Here is a 19,885-nt window from a genome sequence, read left to right as displayed (position 1 = left end):
TGCCCCTTCCTAGTTTTAAAGCAAATATTTTATAACATTCCTTTATTATGCTGAAATTAAGACCATAGATAGCTTTTTACACACAATTTCTAAAAGAGCAATATAATGCCCTATAATGTACAAAATAAATAGAGAAATAAAAGGGTATACATAAAATAACACGTCTTTCAACAGGTATGTGTCAGGAAGATGATACTAGATACTAAAATATTCCTACAAAATGTAAAACTGTGAAGGAGTGTGGTAGACTCCTAATTTGAAATCACTTGTGTAGTGGTTAAAAATGTGCTCTAAGGAAACATTTCTAAAATGGTAGAGTAAGGACTTCCAAGAAAGTGCTCCTTCACAAAAACAATGAGAATACTAACAAACATGATGAAAGCCAACTTTTCCAGAACTCTGTGAATGAACTGAAGACTTACAACAATCTGAAGACTTAGTCAACAAAAACAAATGGATCTCATTAAGAATAGTAAGTTTTGTAGCATTTGAATTTGCCTTATTCCCACTCCCCCTCTCCATAGCTCCATGGTAGTCATGAAAGTCAGCAGCTTCACAAATATGGTAGCTATAAAAACTTCCAGCCTAGCAACCAATGAAGGGGAGAAAATGGGTTTGTAACTCCCTAAAAGCGCCATCTCCAAAGAATTGTCACTAACTTGTTTGGCAGTTTTCTGAAAATCTCCATTCCCAGGACTTCTTTTTATTTGATTTGATTCAGACTTCACTCTGTGCAAATTACATTATCCAAAGGATGTTTTTCACAAATAATTAGAAGCAACTGTTTAAAATCATGGTTGCATAAAGGGGTGACACCAATTGGTGATAATAAAAGGCTGGCTCCCTAATAAACTTAAAAGGAAACCCTAAGGACTGAAATGTTCACAGGGGGCTTTGAACAACTTTGACATACTCTTGAGTCTAGGTGGCCACACACATATGCAGGGCTGTGAGCATTCCCAAGAAAGCCCTAAGAGGGTTCTAAATTCTCATTTCTAGCTGATCTCGAGGTACTGTGCAAGCAGGAAGTAAAGGCACCAGCAGAATTATAAATTTGCTGATGGAGTGTTGAAGACCTTCTTCCAACAAACAGAGAGCTCCTTAGTAAGACTGAGGCCTTGTTAGTTCAAGGTATTTAAATAAATTTTTGTCCAACTGTTAACTGACCATTAAGCTAACCCAGCAGAGACATCTGTGGCCACACATGATAAAGAATGGACACTTGACAGAATTAGTCTGGGAAAGTCATCAAACAAACAAACAGCAGCAGCAGCAACAACAACAACAACAACACAAACATCAACAACAGACTCTGGGGAGCAGGAAATCTGATTTACAGAGTTGTCACATTATGTTATTTAAAATGTCTAGTATTGTTGGGGCACCTGTTGGGTGGCTCAGTCGGTTAAACATCTGACTTGGGCTCAGGTCATGATTGCATAGTCCATGAGTTCAAGCCCCGCATCGGGCTCTGTGCTGATAGCTCGGAGCCTGGAGCCTGCTTCAGATTCTGCATCTCTCTCTCTCTCTGACCCTCCCCTGTTCATGCTCTGTCTCTCTCTGTGTCAAAAATAAATAAACATTAAAAAAATGTCTAGTACTGTTTAAAAATGGAAGACATGCAAAGAAACAGAAAAGTATGGTCCATATACAGAAAAACAAACAAACAAAAACAATCAAGAGAAACTGTCACTGGGGCGTCTGGGTATCAGTTGAGTGTCTGACTTGGGCTCAGGTCATGATCTCACTGCTTGTGAATTAGAGTTCCGTGCCAGACTCTGTGCTGGCAGCTCAGGGCCTGGAGCCTGTTTTGGACCCTGTATCTCCATCTCTCTGCCACTCCCCCACTTATGCACACTCTCTCTCTCTCAAAAAGAAATAAACATTTAAAAAAATTAAAAATGAAGAGAAACTATCACCAAGGAAGCCAAGACATTGGGTTTACCAGACAAAAAGTTTAAGGTATAACAAACATGTTCAAATAACTAAAGAAAACCATGTGAATGATGTCTGATCAAATAGAGGATATCAATGAAAAAGATAACAATTATGAAAAGGAATCAAACAGAAATTCTGGAGCTGAAATATATAATAACTAGAATGAAAAATTCAAAAATTCACTAGTGGGTCTCCAAAGCAGATCTGAGTAGACACAAAGAAGAAAGAGTAAGTGAACTTGAAGATAAGTCAGTTGAAACGACTAGTCTGAATAACAGAAGAAAAACTATGAAGAAAAATGAACAAAGCCCCAGAGACATGTGGGATACCAGCAGGTGTACAAACATACTCATAGTGAAGGTCCCTGAAGAAAAGGAAAGAGAGAAAAGAGCAGAAAGAATATTGAAAAAAATAACAGCTAAAACTTTCCAGATTTGATGAGACATTAATGTATATATCTGAGAAGTCAAAAAATCTCAAATAGGACAAACTCAAAGCTATATATATATATATATATGTATATATATATATGTGTGTGTGTGTGTGTGTATACATACATTTATAGATATATATATACACACACACGCGCGCGCCTAAATACCTCAGAGTCAAACTGAAGAATGATGAAAATAAAGAGAAAATCTTGAACACAGTATGAGAAAAGTGATTCATTATATATAAGAGATCACTAATAGGATGAAAACTGACTACTCATCAGAAACCATGGAAGCTAGAAGCCAGTGGGATGATATGTTCAAACTGCTGAAAGAAAAAGTTAAATAAGAACTGTATATCTAAGAAAAGTATCCTTCAAAAAAGAAGGCAAGAAGGCAAAGGTAACTACATAGAGAAATAAACAAAACAGTATAAATGTATATTTGCTTTTAATTCTTCTTTCTGATTTTATTTATTTATTTATTTATTTATTTATCTATCTATCTATGAGAGGGAGACAGAGAGTGAGTGGGGGAGGGGCAAAGAGAGAGGGAGACACAGAATCCGAATCGGGCTCCAGGCTGTGAGCTATCAGCACAGAGCCCAACATAAGGCTCGAACCCATGAACTGTGAGATCATGACCTGAGTTGAAGTCAGACACTTAGCTGACTGAGCCACCCAGGCACCCCAGATTTTAAAGACAGCTTCATAAAGCAGTAATTGAAAATTGTGTTGGTGGGCTTATAATGTAGAAAGATGTAATCTGTATTACAATAATAGAACAAAGGCAGGAGGAGTAGAACAGAGTTTTTGAATGCTATTGAAATTAATTGGTATTAGTATGAACCAGGTTGTTTCAATTTATTGTTTTAAATTGTAATCCCCAGGGAAACTACTAAGGAAAAAAGTGAAATATATATAGTCAAAAGAAACAGAAAAAGAATTAAAATACTATACCACAAAATATTTTTTTACACAAAGTAAGAAAGTAATGGAGAAATAGGGGAAGAAAAAGACATAATGCATATGGAAAGGTTATAGTAAAATGCAGATATATATCAGTACTTACATTAAACACTTGTAGACTAAACACTAAAGTCAAAAGGCAGAGACTGGCAAGATGGATAACAAAACTGCATGTTTTATCCAAGAGATACACTTTATATTCAAAGATGCAAATAGGTTGAAAGTAAAAAGATGGAAAAACAGGCTGTGAAAATAGACTCAAAAGATAACTGGAGCAGCTATATTTATGTCAGACAAAATAGACTTTATGACAAATATTGTTACTAGAGACAAAGGAGGAAATTTTATAATGACAAAAAGGTAATGCTATTAGGAAAACATAATAATCATTAACATACCCATATCTAAAAGCAGAAGGGAAAAATAGACAATTTAACAACCAGAGGTGAAGAGTAGGGGGGAGGCAAAAGGGGTAAAGTGGGTCAAAAGATACAACTTCCAGTTATTTGAACGTTGGTAGTTGAGACCTTAAATGTCTTCATTATACACACACACACACACACACACACAAATTTTGTAACTATGTAATTTATGGTGATCATTTTGCAATATACACAAATATTAATCATTATGTTGTACACCCAAAACCAATGTCACTTGTACCTTAATAAAGACAAGCAAGCAAACAAAAAAAAAAAAACAACTTAACAAATAAAAGTTGGATACTTCAATACTGCACTTTCAATAATGGACACAACAAGCAGGTAGAAGATTAACAAGCAAATAGAAGACTAGAACAACACAATAAGCCAACCAGACCTAATGGATGTCTACAAAATGTCCTACCCAACAGCAACAAAATACACATCTCTCAAATGGGAATGAAACATTCTTTGGAATAAACCATATGTTAGGCCATAAAGCATATCTTAATATTTGATCCATTGACATTTAATCCAATTACTGATAAGTAGGACTGACATCTGCCATTTTACTGGTTCCTTGCTATATGTATTATGTTCTTTTTCTTCTTTATTCCTCATTCCTTCTTTACTTTGTGTAAAAAGATATTTTCTAGTATGCCATTTTAGTTCTTTCTCTGTTTCTTTCACTATATATTTTTTTCAGTTTTTCCTTAGTAGCTTCCCTGGGATTATAATTAACATTCTAACTGAAAACTCTAGTTCAGATTAATACCAACCTATTTTTAATAACATACAAAAACTTTGTTCCATTCCCTTTGTCCTTTGTGCTATTATTATAATTTAGATTATATCTTTCTATATTGTAAGCCCAATATAAAATCTTGTAATTTTAAAATTACTGTTATGTTAATTATATTTCAGTAAAAGTATTATTTAAAAAGTGAGCTCTAGAGTCAACCCCTTTGGGTTTGTAATTCAGGCTCTGCCACTTATTGGCTGCTGACTATGTTTAGGTTACTGTGCCTCAGTTTCTTCATCTATAAATGGAGACAATAATAGCAAGTACCCTAACAGGTTGTTAAAAAGATCAAACAAGTTATTATGTGTCACCCAGTTAGATCAGAACCTGGCACAATGAAAGCACTCCATAAGCATGAGCTATTTTGATTCTTTGGAGGTGGCAAATAACTTTTCCCATCCTTTCTTCAAGGCTCTGGTATAGATTCAGAGTGCATATTCTTAGTTCTCTAGTGACAGAACTCATGATCTTGCTCTAGAGGAGTCCCTCAAAGACAATTTGGCTGACGGTAACATTAAAAAGATAATCTTTTTGAAAAGAATGTCTTTCTTAGATGTTTGGAATTGGTAGCCTGGATGTATCACAGGTTAGTTTTACAAACATCTGTAAGCAGTTTGGTCTATATTCAGAAAATTTTCTCTACTTTTTTTCATCTGGAATTAGTTTTTGTATAATCCTTTTTTGCACATACAGTAATTAAAGCTTAGTATTATACAAGAATCTGAAAGTCCAACTAGCTGGAACACACTGAGTCTCTAAAGCAATGTACAAGATAGATCAATCTAAACTTCAAAAACACACCTACAATATGCAAACCAGTATGCCCAGTGCAGAGACTGCAATGAGAATTAGGATCAGTATTATATCCTGTGCTGGCCTCCAGGTGTGAAGGCTGCTTAATTTCTGCTCTAAAACTTGTTTCCAAAGAGCTTTATTGATAGAGTCAATACTTCCCATTGCAGCAGAGAGTTTTGCATTTAGAGTGAAAAAAAATAAAACAATAACAACTGTACTCTTTCCAACAAGTGTTGAAGGAAGTTGGAATTTTTGTAAAAGAACGAGATTCACTGATGCCAAAAACTACAAAATTTTTCTGTGGTGTCTGTTTGATTTTTTTTTTTTCCTTCCTTGAGAGCTGATGGGAAGTCAATTTGCAAAGCAGCACCTAGTGAGTGGATCACAGCTGGCCCTGTGCAGATGAACAGGTCTTCACAGAGAGCAAGTGGTAGAGAACTATGCTCTACCGTTGTAGAAGCATATGGTACTTCTACTTTCTAGAACTTTCTGGAATTATGAGAGGAAAGCCCTTGCTGGAAGAACAGTGAAATTTATTAAAACTTTTTTTTTAGGGGGAAGCTAGAAATGTCCCTAGAGATAATTAAGACCAAACTCATACATTTACATATGAGAACATTACAGCCCAGAGAAATCAAGCAACTTGCCCAAAGTGACCCAGCTAATTAGTGGCAGAGCTAATTGTATTACCTTAAACCATGGAGAGAAGAGAGGGAGGGAAAAAAATTACAAGAATAGTCTGACTTGATATACTGTTTTTCCATGATGCCTTGGGGAAAAACAAAATAAAATTGTTATTACTTTCCACTTGGATCACTGACTAATGCTTAGATTGTTGCAACTTTGAGCAGAAACGGATAAATACAAATGTGCTTGTTCACAATTATTTTCAAAAACTAAGTTGAAAACGCCAGTTTAATCAAACCTCCTGAATTTCAAATGAAAAGGCAATAAAGGAAGTAAAGACTTGCTGATTGTTTTAGTGTTCACCATTTTCCCAATTATCTTTAATATCATATAAAATGTTTAAAACTCCGAGTTAGGATGTTTTCTACATCTGCCAATTGGCCAATCAGCTGGACCTCGAGAAGCAGACGGGTCAGCTATGGATCTTGGCGTACACGCATGTGCTCAGCCCCCTTCTCTTCACATCCTGAGGGCATGGATAGCACGAGCTTCCGCCCACCTCTCTTGAAGCTCCATTGTCAGGAGTTGAACAACTTCCCTGGGAATGTGAGCAGGATGGAAAGGGACATGGGGAGGAGTGGCTTAGAAACTGAACAAAAAGAAGTCATGGGATCTAGAGAGCTGTTGTCTTCCAGAGGGAATTTGGGACACTGTTGGCTGTTGGACCTCTAAAACTAAGAGAGTGAGGAGTGGGTTTGTCCTTAAAGGAGGCAGGGATTAGACACTTAGAGGGTAGAGAAGCAGAAAAGGTCGTGAAAGGTGAAGAACAAGGATCCAACTTCTCACTGAATGCACAGCCTGGGGGTATCAGCTCCTTCAGGAAGGCAGGCAAAGAGCCAGGTGTTCTTGATGGCATAGAGGAAAGGAGTGGCAAGGGGCTGGAAGGTGAGTTAGAGCAAGTTTGGATATTCAACGACTGTGGTCATACGAACACAGGCTAACTCTGCATAAGCTTTCATTCCTTCCTGCCTGGTTCTTGAAGCAGATTGATCTCTGGTTGTCTCATCTCGGCGCTTTAGACTTTTACAGGAATATCCTTGAGTTTCATCTGTGGGCCAAGGTCATTTCCCTGACATTCTATCTGTGAACAGCACAGCCAGATGATTACAGGGAGATAATGACTTTGAGCCCATGGCCACTTCCCAGGTGAACAGCCTTTGCCTTTGCTCCCCTGGGCTTAGAATGGAAGCCCCTTTCCCTCATCTCCATGCTGTCTGGTGTTATATTTTATAGAGTTCTATACATGGTTGTCTCATCCACGAACATTGGATCAAGCTCCTCAAGGGTAGTGGCTGACTAATTTCTCTCTGAATCCTTAGCATCTGGTATTTGGGCATATTAGTGCACAATAGTGTTTGTTAAATGAATTAAATGACACTTATTCAGTTAAATGAGCATTAAAAATGTTTTCCAACCAATTCCATTTATTAAGTCCTTGCTCTGTGCCCTGCACCCTGTTACATGCTGGCAAAACAAATGAAAATAAATTAGATCAGACACTGCTCCCCCTGTGGGGGCTGCAGTCTGGTGGGGGCCAGCCATGAGGTGGGCATAGTTCTTTCACCCAGAATCATCAAATCTGACTACATCCTCTCCAGCAAAAAGGACACAGGATAAACGCTTTCATTTATAAGGAGAAGAGCTGTTCACGGAAATACCTTCATGACACTAATAAGTGCCACCATCCCTTTCTTTGAAAATTGTTTCCATTTCCACTGTGATAGTCATATAATGAGGTGATCAGACTGAGCTCTTTCAAGGTGAGGCCAAACCGTCACCTTACCCCTGCCCATCAGAGTGAGCTGTGTTCTCCCTCCTCAACGAGCCCTCATATCCCTATTCACTGTTTGCACTGCAGCTAAACATCGCACAAGCATCTTCATTAAACTGTCCGCAGTGATTCATAGATGCCTTCCTCCAGAGGTTACACATAATTCAAAACCCATTGGCACACAGGGGACAGGAGGCTTAAATTGTTCCTTCCAGGATATGTTACCTTGCGTTGGCCCTCTCAGAATTTCATCTGCTACTGTGAGGTCCAATTATTTTGTCCAGCTGTGCCCTTCCAAGGTGCCTTGGCCCCTCCCTCTCCTGAATTGCTAAGAAGGGGACTCTTCCCTCTGTGGGCATCAGCGGTGTGTCCGCTCTGTGCAAAATGGCTCCCTGTGAGGCGAGGCACTTTCGAGGAACGTCTACCATTCAGGGATCTGAGGTGGCAAACCAGGAAGCAGGAAAATAAGCAGTCAGCCCTCCACAGTCTGTGGAGCTAGAGGGAGAAGAGTCAAAGCATGGGCTGAAACCCCACACTTCAGCCACCTTGGTCTTGGGGAGTGCTGAGGATAATATGCCCTTGAAAGCATTCTTGCACTCTCCCTCTGAACCCTTCACACTGGCTTACTTCTCTGGGCACACTGGGCTTGGCTGAGTCACAAGGAAGGGGACACCCTGGGCCACTGGGGCCCACTGGACAAATTAATTCACCACAAACAGTGTACCACCAGGACACCTCAGTGTTGAAGAGATGATGGAGGCACAAGACAGAGATACCAAGAAGTCATTCTCATGGCTGCCTTTAGAAAGAGAGGAGGGGGCAGGGCAAGGAGGGCAGGAATCACACACAAATCAGGAGGTAGTTGGGTCAAGTTTGTCTGACTGGAGGCTGAGGAGGGTAGTGGGTCCAGGACCTTGTGGGGACGGCACTTACTCCTGAGATCCCTGCTAGGAGATTCGTTAGGCTGTGTGTTGTCAGCTATGCTGTACTGGCTTCTGAATGGTCAGCTGATGACCACCAAATCCTCCCTGCCCTCACCTCAGCCTCTGTCAGCCTTCTGCCCCCCGCCAAACTATAGCTCAGGCAGCCCCTGCTTCATACCAGTGGCCATTACTAATCTAAGGAGCAGGCACTGAGGAGCACTGAGAAGTCTGGGCCTAGCACTACAGTAAGTACTTTACCTATATTACCTCATTGAATTGTCACAGCTACCCCTTTAGTAAATGGTTATCCTCATTCTGATGAAGAAACTGAAGCCTCAGAGAGGTGAAGTCATTTTCTCAAGGTCACACAGCAAGTAACTGTCTAAGCGAGAGCTTGCTGTGGGGGTGTGTGGAGGTGGGGACCATGTATTGATTGATGTGTCCAGGGAAAGTCCCTACCAGCTTTTTCAATCAAGGAGGGTCTCAGAAATACTTTTGGTTTTATGGAACATCTATAGTTGGTAGGATCCACTAGTGTTTGCACTGGGAGGGTTGGGGTAGACACAGATTTCTGCTTTTGTTTTAAAAATATTCCAAAGTGAAAGAAATAGCTCAGTCATCTTAGGACATGGGACACACCCCTCTTTTTCAGACTGCTTCAATGTGCTTAGGTTGATGGCAACATACCGCCTCCAAGAAATTCCAGCTGTGTGACTAATAATGAAGGCAATAATAACAGCTAACACTCATTAGGCACCTGTTATGCTTGGCTCTGTGCTGAATGAAATAGGAAATTTGCTTTAGAGGAGGAAAGAGGCACAGAGAGGTTATGCCTTGCCCAAGGTCACACAGCTGGTCAATGGCAGAGCCAAGCTTTGGACTCAGACCTTACTGAGCCTTTAATCTTTGTGCTCCGTGGTCCGTTGTGTCCCAGGTTGGGTTAGTGAGACGTTAGTCACCATATATTGAAAACCCACCATGCACCAAGCATGGGGTGGGAAGAGGAGCCTAGGGCAGTGGTCCGGTGGTGGAGGATGGGCAAGGGTCTCCAATCAGGAATCATAGTCCCAGGGTGATGGGACTTTTGTGGAAGGCAATGAGGGAGCAAAGGGCAACAGGGACAGGGAAAGGAATTCAAGTAGAAAGCCGAAAGAGGAAAGGGTTACCAAGAACAAAATCTATCAGCTTCACAATTTTGTATCAATTTTGTTTAGGGCTACATGGGGTTATTTGCTAGGATGCCCACTGAGATTTATGATGGGGACATTTAGACCAAGGAACAGGGAGGAATCATTTCCAGCCACAGTTGGCTACGAGGTCATTAAGTGTGTGTGTGTGAGTGTGTGTGTGTGTGTGTGTGTGTGCGTGTGTGTATTTAAGGAAAAGGTGTGCAGTACAGAATACCAAATAATTCTCATTTTGCCATTTTCAACTGTGACAACAGGCTTTTGGGGCAGCTATTTTGGTCTGTTTTTGTCATTCCATATACATTCAGGGCTGCTATACTGTAATTCCAAGGGCTTAAATGATGCTTTAAATTGCTGTTCAATTTATAGAGGTGAGGTTTTGTCTTGCCTGTCCTCTCTTGCTTACCATTGCTCAGATCATTCCCTTCAAATGAACTGCACTTTTTTTTTATTCATAGTAGCACTCTGCTACTAGTTCGGCGATTTCCTCCTTGCAACATCCTCAAATGAGCGTTTACCAGCACTGGCAAGTTAACGCTGCTCCTACAACTGGGATTCATTCCTGTAACACGGGGGAGTTAAGGCGCTTCTAACTTTTAATTTCTCTTAAAATGAGCTTGTAACTTCCTCCTATCCCCAATCGGATGCTTTTACAACTGACAGTGTTTTAGCTTTATTACTTATAAAGAACAACCATAGGAGACACATTTTTGGCTTGGAAATTCCAACTAGTTCAATGCCTGGCAGTTTTCCCCCATGCAGACCTCCATAAATATCTTTTACATTTGGATTTCTCCCCTCCTTTTAGAATATTGTTTTGGACTGAGTAGGTCCTGTGGACTAAGGAAATTTCTTTGGGATCTTAAACTCCCCATAGTCAGCTTGTGATGAAGTTGTTCAGGGCAGCGAAAGAACTATGTGGTTGGTATTAGTAACAATTTCAACTTTACTCCCATTTCTATTTCTTTTTTTAAAATAATCTTTAAACGTTTTTTAAATGTTTATTTTTGAGAGAGAGAGAGAGAGCGCAAGGAGGGGAGGGTCAGAGAGAAAGGGAGGCACAGAATCCAAAGCAGGCTCCAGGCTCTGAGCTGTCAGCACAGAGCCCGATGCAGGGCTTGAACTCATGAACCATGAGATCATGACCTGAGCTGCAGTCAGACGGTTGACCAACTGAGGCACCCAGGCGCCCCAGACTCCCATTTCTATTTCTGATTGAAAGATGAAATCACAAATCAAGAAGAACCACGTCTTTACATTCCAAGAGCAATCCCATATTGCAAAGGCAAAAAAAAAAATGTGGTTAAGGGTCAGGTGTATTTGCATTTTATTCTCGGCTTGTCAAGTATTTGACCTTGAGCAAATTACTTTAACCTTTCTGGGCCTCAGTTTCCTCATCTGTAAATGGCGATATAATAAGAACCCACATGATAAAGCTGTTCAAAGAATAAGATACGATCGACTACACACAGATACTGGTACATAGTAAGTGCCTAATAATTGTTAGATATATTACTCTTAGAGTATTGAGAAAGAGAATGCTGGGTTCCCATATGTCTGCCATTCACCATAATATTCTTATACTAAAGTAGAGAGCAGCAACTGTGGGCTCTGGCCTAAAGGCATAGCTAAAACTATGGGCTTTTTCAGTGGTTGCTGTCATAATGCAATGATCGATCTTTATTACTAGAAACGCAAACTGCCTGTTCAGTAACATTTCTCATTCATTAGCTGAAAACAATCTCTGCCAATCAGACATTTCTGACTATGGTATTGAACAATCCTTAAAATAGAATGGGAAGAAACATTAGGCCTAGCCTGTCTTGTGGTAAATGTGTAATATCACTTTAATATGATATCAGCAAATGCCTTTGTAAATCAAACTCACCACACCGAATCCTTGGTGAGTTTGGAGTTCACGTTCCCATCTTCTTCCAGGAAGATGTCCATTTGCAAATTGGCATCATTATCATGGGCTGAGAAATAATTGGTAACAACTCTCGCTGGTATCCCAAGGCATCGCAAAACTGGAAGCAAGGACAGACCACAATGAAACCCATCACCAAAATTTAATAAATACATAGTGAACAATCCCTTCTCATAAGGGACTTCCTTCTTTGCACGTGTTATCCTCAAATGTTCCATACTGAAGAAGGGGGACTACTGTCAAGCTTTGGGACTATGGAGAGAAATCTTGCTGTGTGATCATTCAGAATAAGTGGAATAAAAGGAATAAAATCCCAATAACAGGGTTACAATTGTTTAGTTGCTAATCATACAGTCATTAAAGTAATATTATTTTAGTTCATCTAATGGGACTATGTTGCTGAAAATAATCTAAAAAAAAACTCAGCTAATAGGAAGCTATGAAAGAGGGCCTCAGTGGTGTTAGCTCTCCTGGTTGGAATTTGCTCTTGTGACACTTGATAGAGGGCGACACTACAGATTCATTTTAATTGCTAGATAATAAATTACTTGGATGCATCTCTTGCCATATGTACCTATTGATTAAACTCAATCCAAATGCCCTCCCTGGCTCCCAGGATGCCAGACATCAGGGCTCATTGAAAATAATTCAGCTGACAATTTTAAGATTAATGACTTGGCTTGCCTTTTTTCCCCCTCAGAATAGTTTAGCATTTTTAACCAAAGACTATCCACCTCCTTCAATAGAACAACCTTGGAAGTCCAAACTTAAGTCTGGTAGCGTTCAAGTGTCCTCATTAATGGAGTTAATCTTAATACCCTAAACAAAAATGATGGCACTTACCACCCGCTTCCTGCTTCTGTCTTCCTCTATTGATTCACAGACCCTATTCAAGGCACAGTTTTACCAGTAATATGATTGGCACCCTAGTTCTATTTCAGGCTGACCACTAATTCCCAAAATGAGGCTTATTCCGGAGTCTGCCAAACTCATAATGTTAAGGACAGGTGAAGCCTGATATTGGGGCACCAGCAGCGCCTTCCTCCCAACTTCCCTCTTGGGGTTTATTCTTACTGTGACTTCTTCACATTGTGCTTCTGCCTTAACTTACCACCAAAGCCTGTTTTCAGGAATAAACCTGATGACTCTTTCATACAAAAAGCATAAATGTGGGAATGCAAGCTGGTGCAGCCATTCTGGAAAACAGTATGGAGTTTCCTCAAAAAACTAAAAATAGAACTACCCTATGACACAGCAAATGCACTACTAGGCATTTATCCATGGGATACAGGTGTGCTGTTTCGAAGGGACACATGCACCCCAATGTTTACAGCAGCACTATCAACAATAGCCAAAGTATGGAAAGAGCCCAAATGTCCATCGATGGATGAATGGATAAAGAAGATGTGGTATATATATACAATGGAGCATTACTTGGCAATCAAAAAGAATGAAATCTTGCCATTTGCAACTATGTGGATGGAACTGGAGGGTATTATGCTAAGTGAAATTAGTCAGTCAGAGAAAGACAAAAATCATATGACTTCACTCATATGAGGACTTTAAGAGAAAAAAAAACATAGGGGAAGGGAAACAAAAATAATTTAAAAACAGGGATGGGGAAAAAACAGAAGAGACTCGTAAATATGGAGAACAAACTGAGGGTTACTTGAGGGGTTGTGGGAGGGGGGATGGGCTAAATGGGTAAGGGGCACTAAAGAAGCTACTCTTGAAATCATTGTTGCACTATATGCTAATTTGGATGTAAATTTTAAAAAATAAAAACTAAAAAAATAATTATTTTTGAAGATGTGAATGTTTAGCATTGTTAAGCAATAAAGTAACAAATATACAAATTATAAATAAAAAAAGCGTAAATGGATGGAAAGTGTTCACTATTTTATCTGGTTCTAAGCTGGAAGGAATTACATTGGGATAGTGAAATTGTAGACAGCAGGAAGACACAAGGGAGAGAGGGTCCTTTCTGTGTTCCTGGAGGAATTTCCTATGAGAAGCTTCTCCCATAGGGTACCCTCCACATGGTCTGGGCTTGGGAACGGTGAGGGAGGGGGCTACCTCTAATTGTTATTCCATCATGAAGTTTAACTTCTGCTAGAACATCAGAGACCAGCACTTTTACAAAACTGATACACTGGCCTTTATTTCTTTATTTCTTCTAAATATATTACTTTAGCCCTTGGATATATGCAAATGACTAAGAAAATAGTCTTACCTAGTTGAATCCCATAGAAAACCAAAACACACAACACAAGACTCACAATTTCTTTCCACTTGGCTATCACTGACTAATCTTGGACTATTACAACTTTGAGCTAAAACTGTGAGGCTCCATGATCATTTATAAAAAATGGACTCATCCTGGCTTCCAGCCACCAGTCCCTCCTTGATTTTTCTGATTAAAAGAAAAAATGCTAACTAGGTAAAAAACATTTTTTATTAACGAGCAAGCAGAAATGACACTCCAACTTGAGCTTAATGTTTTCTCCAAGGCTGTAGAAATGGCAAGTGAATGGAAATCATTACCAATGATGAAGACATACTGAGATAAATGTATTTTTAAAAATATTCACTGAATTAACAATAATGTTGTCCAGATCTAGACAAGCAAATGCCATTTCAAAAAATGATGCATGAGGCTAAGGAGAATAATTCTGTTCTCATATGTTTTCCCCTATAGATTAGATGTTGGGTGGATTAAAAACTAAAAGGGAAACTAGGGAGTAAAGATTGTTCATTAAGTTCTGATATCTAATTGCTCAGGGGCATTGAGATTTGCATGTAAAAATGGAGATGAGACCACCTGTCACAATCCCTACTACAGTTATGGTAAAAATTAAGTGCATATATTTATAAAACTTCTCAGTGATAAACAATAGGAGAGTAATAAGCATATTTATAACATTTTCAATAACAAATAAACAGTATATATCTTTTATTATTTATCACTTAAAATTTTGTTAATTTAGTCTTTTTAAAATGCGGGGGGTGGGTGGTTACTGAAAAGAAAATGGCATATCTTTTCCCTCACAAAATTTCTTTGCCCCTGGGCCTCTTCCTCCCATTTCTCTTGGTGTTGAGTGATGGATTATGTAGGAAATAGTCCATCATCCTTTCTATAAAGATTCTGCAGTCAAAGAGAAACTATGAGCATATTTGGCCCAGTACAATTTAATTATGCATTGACTACATCCCAGAATAGCCATCCATAAATTCTAGAGAGCTAACAGGGGTTGCTAGATCTCTTTGCCAGTTTATAGATAAAATGTCTTCAAGTAAAATTCCCTTTACATTAAAAAAATGTTACTCAATTGGATACTTACATGTGTTAAAGACACCAGCAAAAACCCAGCACTGACCATACCGGACTGGATTCTTAGTACTCTGGTATTCCAACAGAATGTCAACGCTTCCGGTCCAGGCTGATGGGGGGACACCATAGGCATAGATGTTGTCCCAGGATCCAACAAGGACACCTTCATCATCTTTGGCATTAACCTAAATGAGACCATGAGTGGTAAGAAGGAAGAAGGAACATTTAGAAGAGTTCTCTCTAGTCTCTGACATCAAGCAAGCTAAGGCATCCAGTGCCTTCCAAATGTCCTTCATGATAAAAACAATTCCACTACTGTTCCATTCACTGTTGTGTCATCAGGGAAAGTGACACAATAACTGTGCAAGAGAAAACCAAATAGCCAAGGCTGCCTCTCAAATAACATATTATCGAAGTTAAGGTGGTATTGAATAGCAGCTAGGAAGAGTTGTAATGTCTTCACCACATGCTTAGGAAAAGATATGCCTAGGACACGGTCTGGTTGGAGTAGTGAGGAAGAGAGGAAGAGCACCCACAAAAGAAGACAGCTCAAATAGGGATCAAAGAGGGACCTTGACTTTGTGGAAGGAGAATTCGAAACTGACACATGACAAAAGACAGATAGGGAGAGTGGGGGCCTAAAGTCTGATGGTCTAGTGGCTTTTGACTTTTATGATAAATTGTAGACTCTAATGAACTGAAAAAGTAAGCAGATGTCATAGGAACCCTTAACAGTTAGTAAGACATTAAATTCTTATGAATACCTTACAATGTTTGTTTTAAACAAGTTGCAATAAAAAAAGTATTTCCTTTATGATTGCTTAAGATTTGGGTTTAGGGGCACCTGGGTGGCTCAGTCAGTTGTGCGTCTGACTTTGGCTCAGGTCATGATCTAATGGCTCGTGAGTTCAAGCCCCACGTAGGGCCTGGAGCTGCTTCCGATTCTATGTGTCTCTCTCTCTCTGCCCCTCCCTGCTCGTACTCTGTCTTTTTCTCTCAAAAATAAACATTAAAAAAATTAAAAAAAAAGATGATTAGGGTTTATAGTTATGTTAAAAGATATCTTCATTTACAGGAAGGGCCTGGGTATTATAGTGTAAGTATGGGGAGACTTAAAAATGGCATTCTTGAATATTTGGGAAAATCTTACTGCACATTCAGACCACAGTTTTCTGGTAGCAGCAGACCTCGAGAGCAGGAAAAAAGACATTGTGTGTTTAGACATTAAAATGGTTAAGAAGTAACCCTTTCATGGCCTCAGTTTTTTGGAGGGCACTATTGAATCTTACCTCTCTTGGTGTTACTTTCATCATGTTTAATTATAGTTAGAAGATCGTCTAGGTAAGGAGCAGAGGGAGCTTTTCTAAAAACTGGTACCACTTCAACAATGGTTATATGGTGACATGACAAGGGGTTAGAGCCTTACTCTTCAAAATGTTGTCTGTGGACCAGCAGCAGTATCCCCCCTGGGATCTTGTTAGGAATGCAGGATCTCAGTCCCCACCATAAACCTACTGAGTCAGAGTCTGCATTTTAACAAAATCCCAGGGTGATTTCGTGCACATTAGCTTGAGATCATTAGGTTTAGTCTATGCCGAGAAGATATTAGCAAGCAATGTGAAACATATGATTGAAGCAGGTGTGTTTGGATTATGAAAACCATGGAAGATACATTAAAATATAGTGCCTTTATGTGTTCAATGCCTTGCCAGTTAACAGCTCAGCCTCAGCACTTGCTCAGAGCCCTCTCTTTAGGCTTGCTGAGTTTAGTTGTATAGAAGTCTATTCTCCTCACTAGGTCATAAGTTCATTAGGAATAGAGATTTAAAAAAAATCTATGTCTTTTTACTTTTAGCAAGAATTGGCAAAGAGTAGGTGCTCAATAGTGGTTGAATAACCACTTGTATATTCAACAAGCATATAGGTATTGTATATCTGAATAGGAATAAGACCTTCTCCCAGGAGAGAAATGAACAAGAAAACAATCAAGTGGAAGTAAAGTTTACTAATGTTAAGACAGAAAGATGTACAGGTAAGGTGGAGGCCCAAAGGAGGTAGTAGTCAGTTTCAACAGGTTGGAGGGTGGTGGTCGTTGTGGGTTGAATAGAGGAAATTACATGAAAGCTAGGTCTTGAGTGGCTGAGAGCCAGACAAGACCATCTACATAGTGGAAACAGTTTGAATAAATGCTTAGTGACATGAAACAATATGGCAGGTTCAGGCACCTGTTAGGAGCTCTGCATGGGTATCATGTAAATAAACAATAGCAGATGAAATAAATATAAAATATCAGAAGAAAACATGTAAAATGCGCAAACACCTTCTACTGTGAATGACAAACCTTCCACTAAAATACGAGATTTACTCTAGCGTTGAGTATTTGGCATTTCCCAAAGAGGGTCCTTCTGGAAAGTGTTCTCTAGATCACCATTCAATTTGATTTAGATAAACTATTTCTCCTCCTTGATTCTGTCTGGTCAGGTTAAAGTTGGTTGATTTGTTTAATGTAGAAAAAAAGTAATTCTTTCAAGATTTCTGAAGGACCTTGTTCAGCTAATTGCAAACTCATGCCTTTGATGTAAACTTTGACTTTATCATGTAACTCTGTGAAATGACTGGGGTGCAACTGGGTTTAGTCAACCATTTTGGCTCTATTTATGATCAACATTTCTCTTTGCAGTTGAATTGATTATTTAAAAATCTGTGTCTGTTATAATGAAGCCTGAAGAGTGCCTTGGTAGGCTATGATGTAGTTTGGTCTTTGTGGATAGGCAGTCTCAGGTTTAACTCACATTACCATTGCCTTATCCTTATCCTTGAGAAATAGAATAGGGCCTATGAATCTCAGAGGAAAAAAAGTTCCTAAATTATGGTTCTAATGACTGATTTTCAAACAGATAGCTATTAATTAGGAGGACTATTTATAGCATTTGGCTGAACCCAGTCAGCTAAGGGGAAGAGAAAAAAAAAAAAAGCTCTCTCCTTTACAGACCTTATAATTGTGAATGCTGAGCTGTTTCCCTGTTGCTAGATAAATCACAACTCTCATTTATTAGCATTTGGTTGGATTAGCTACTGTTTTCTAATTAGAATATTGATTTCTGAGGAGCCCAGACACTGAAAGAGGTAAGTCTTTAGTGACACATGTAAAGAGTTAAAGTAATATCTCTCTCCATAGACAACAAGATACGTTTGGGGGGAAACTTCAAGGGCATGCTGGTCTTTCTTCATGCCACAGTTGACTGTTTTAATACCCTGTCATGAACTCAGAGTTTGACCAGTGTCAGAATGAAATGTCTTGGACTTGTATCATTGGTGGTCTAGGAGACATTATGAGCCAAGGATTTTGGACAGGGAGTGTTATTCAACTACTTTGAGTTTGCACTAAATTGTCCTCCTGTAATATCTATAATATGGGAAAAGTGAAAAACCAGCACCCCCCAAAGTCATTATCAGCAACCTGGTGGCATAACATAATTCAGCAAACTACAAAACCCGGTTCCAAGAAAAATTGAGGAATATATATTGGACTAGAGAAGCAGCATGACTCAGCACCTGACCCTCATCAGTTTCTCAGAAGCCCTACTGTCAAGTCCACAAAATCCTGAGACTTCTCAGTTGTATTTCAAAATCTGTAAAGAAACTAACCAAATTAAAATGCTGATCTTTTTCTTGTTCTGACCAGAACAGTGGAAACAACTGCTGTGGAGAAATGGGTGAGAAATGGTCTGCACCTCTAAAGAGGGAGACATTCTGGGACTACAGTGGGAAAATGACCTAGAGTCTGAAAGTTGCCTTGCCCTTCATGACCTACATCTCCAATTAGATGGGGTGGATTCTTGGATGAGAAATTTAACAGAACCTTAAAAGGAAGAGCAGAGCTCTAGTATTCTAACAGACTCTGCCATCTCTTCAGCTTCCCTTCCCTCCCCCTTCCAGCTTTTCTCAGCGTACTGGAGAGTAGATAGAATGAAATACATTTGCCTTAAACTGTAGTTCAGAGGAGAAATCCAACTAGTCTTAGATTGGGAAGTGTCAACATTTCACCTACAGTATATTAGAGTAAACAGGACACTTGGAGAAAGTTATGCAAGTATTTATACTCGTAAAGGGGGAGGGAGAGAAGGAAGAAGGGAGGAGAGAGAAAGGGAGAGAGAGAAAGGGAGGGAGAGAAAGGAAGAAAGGGATAGAGAGAGGGGATGAGAGACAGAGGGGGAGGGAGGGAGATAAAGAGAGGAGGAGAGAGGGAGGGAGACAGAGAAAGAGGGAGAGAGGGAGGGAGGGAGAAAAACAGAGGGAGATAGGGAAAGAGGGAAGGAGAGAGAGGGAGGGAGAAAGGGAGGGAGAAATATAGGGAGAGAGAGCAAGAGGGAGAGAAAGGAAGGGAGAGAGAAAGAGAAGGAGGGAGGGAGGCAGAGAAGGAGGAAGGAAAGGGGGGCAGAGAGGGAGGAAGAGGTACACAGAGAGAGATGGAGGGAGAGAGAGAGGGAGGGTGAGAGAGAGGGAGAGAGAATATGAAAAAAAATAATACATAGAAGAAAGTAGAAGTAGGAAACAAGGAATTTTCTCACAATCTCTTAGGAGATCATAGATCTAAATGAACAAATTGAAGATCAAATGACATCATCATGGAACTAAAAATAAAGTATAAACTATAAGGAACAGAGTAGATATTGTTAAAAAATAAAATTAATGATATA

General features: G+C 39.4%; 1 protein-coding gene across 2 annotated transcripts in view; it reads right to left on the bottom strand.

The window, feature by feature from the left end:
- Positions 1–19,885, bottom strand: part of F13A1 (coagulation factor XIII A chain) — a 245,345-nt gene that overhangs the window by 137,200 nt on the left and 88,260 nt on the right. For both annotated transcript variants that reach the window (XM_019419828.2, XM_019419830.2), the window contains 2 exons: positions 15,196–15,370; positions 11,816–11,954 (listed from right to left, as the gene is read on the bottom strand). In XM_019419828.2, coding sequence (XP_019275373.1) covers positions 11,816–11,954; positions 15,196–15,370 — 314 coding nt within the window. The remainder of the gene's footprint in view (positions 1–11,815; positions 11,955–15,195; positions 15,371–19,885) is intronic.

This window comes from Panthera pardus, unplaced genomic scaffold (genome assembly GCF_024362965.1).
Source record: "Panthera pardus isolate Hobbes unplaced genomic scaffold, ASM2436296v1 HiC_scaffold_17, whole genome shotgun sequence".
NCBI lineage: Eukaryota > Metazoa > Chordata > Mammalia > Carnivora > Felidae > Panthera > Panthera pardus.
This window is presented reverse-complemented; position numbering and strand designations above follow the sequence as displayed.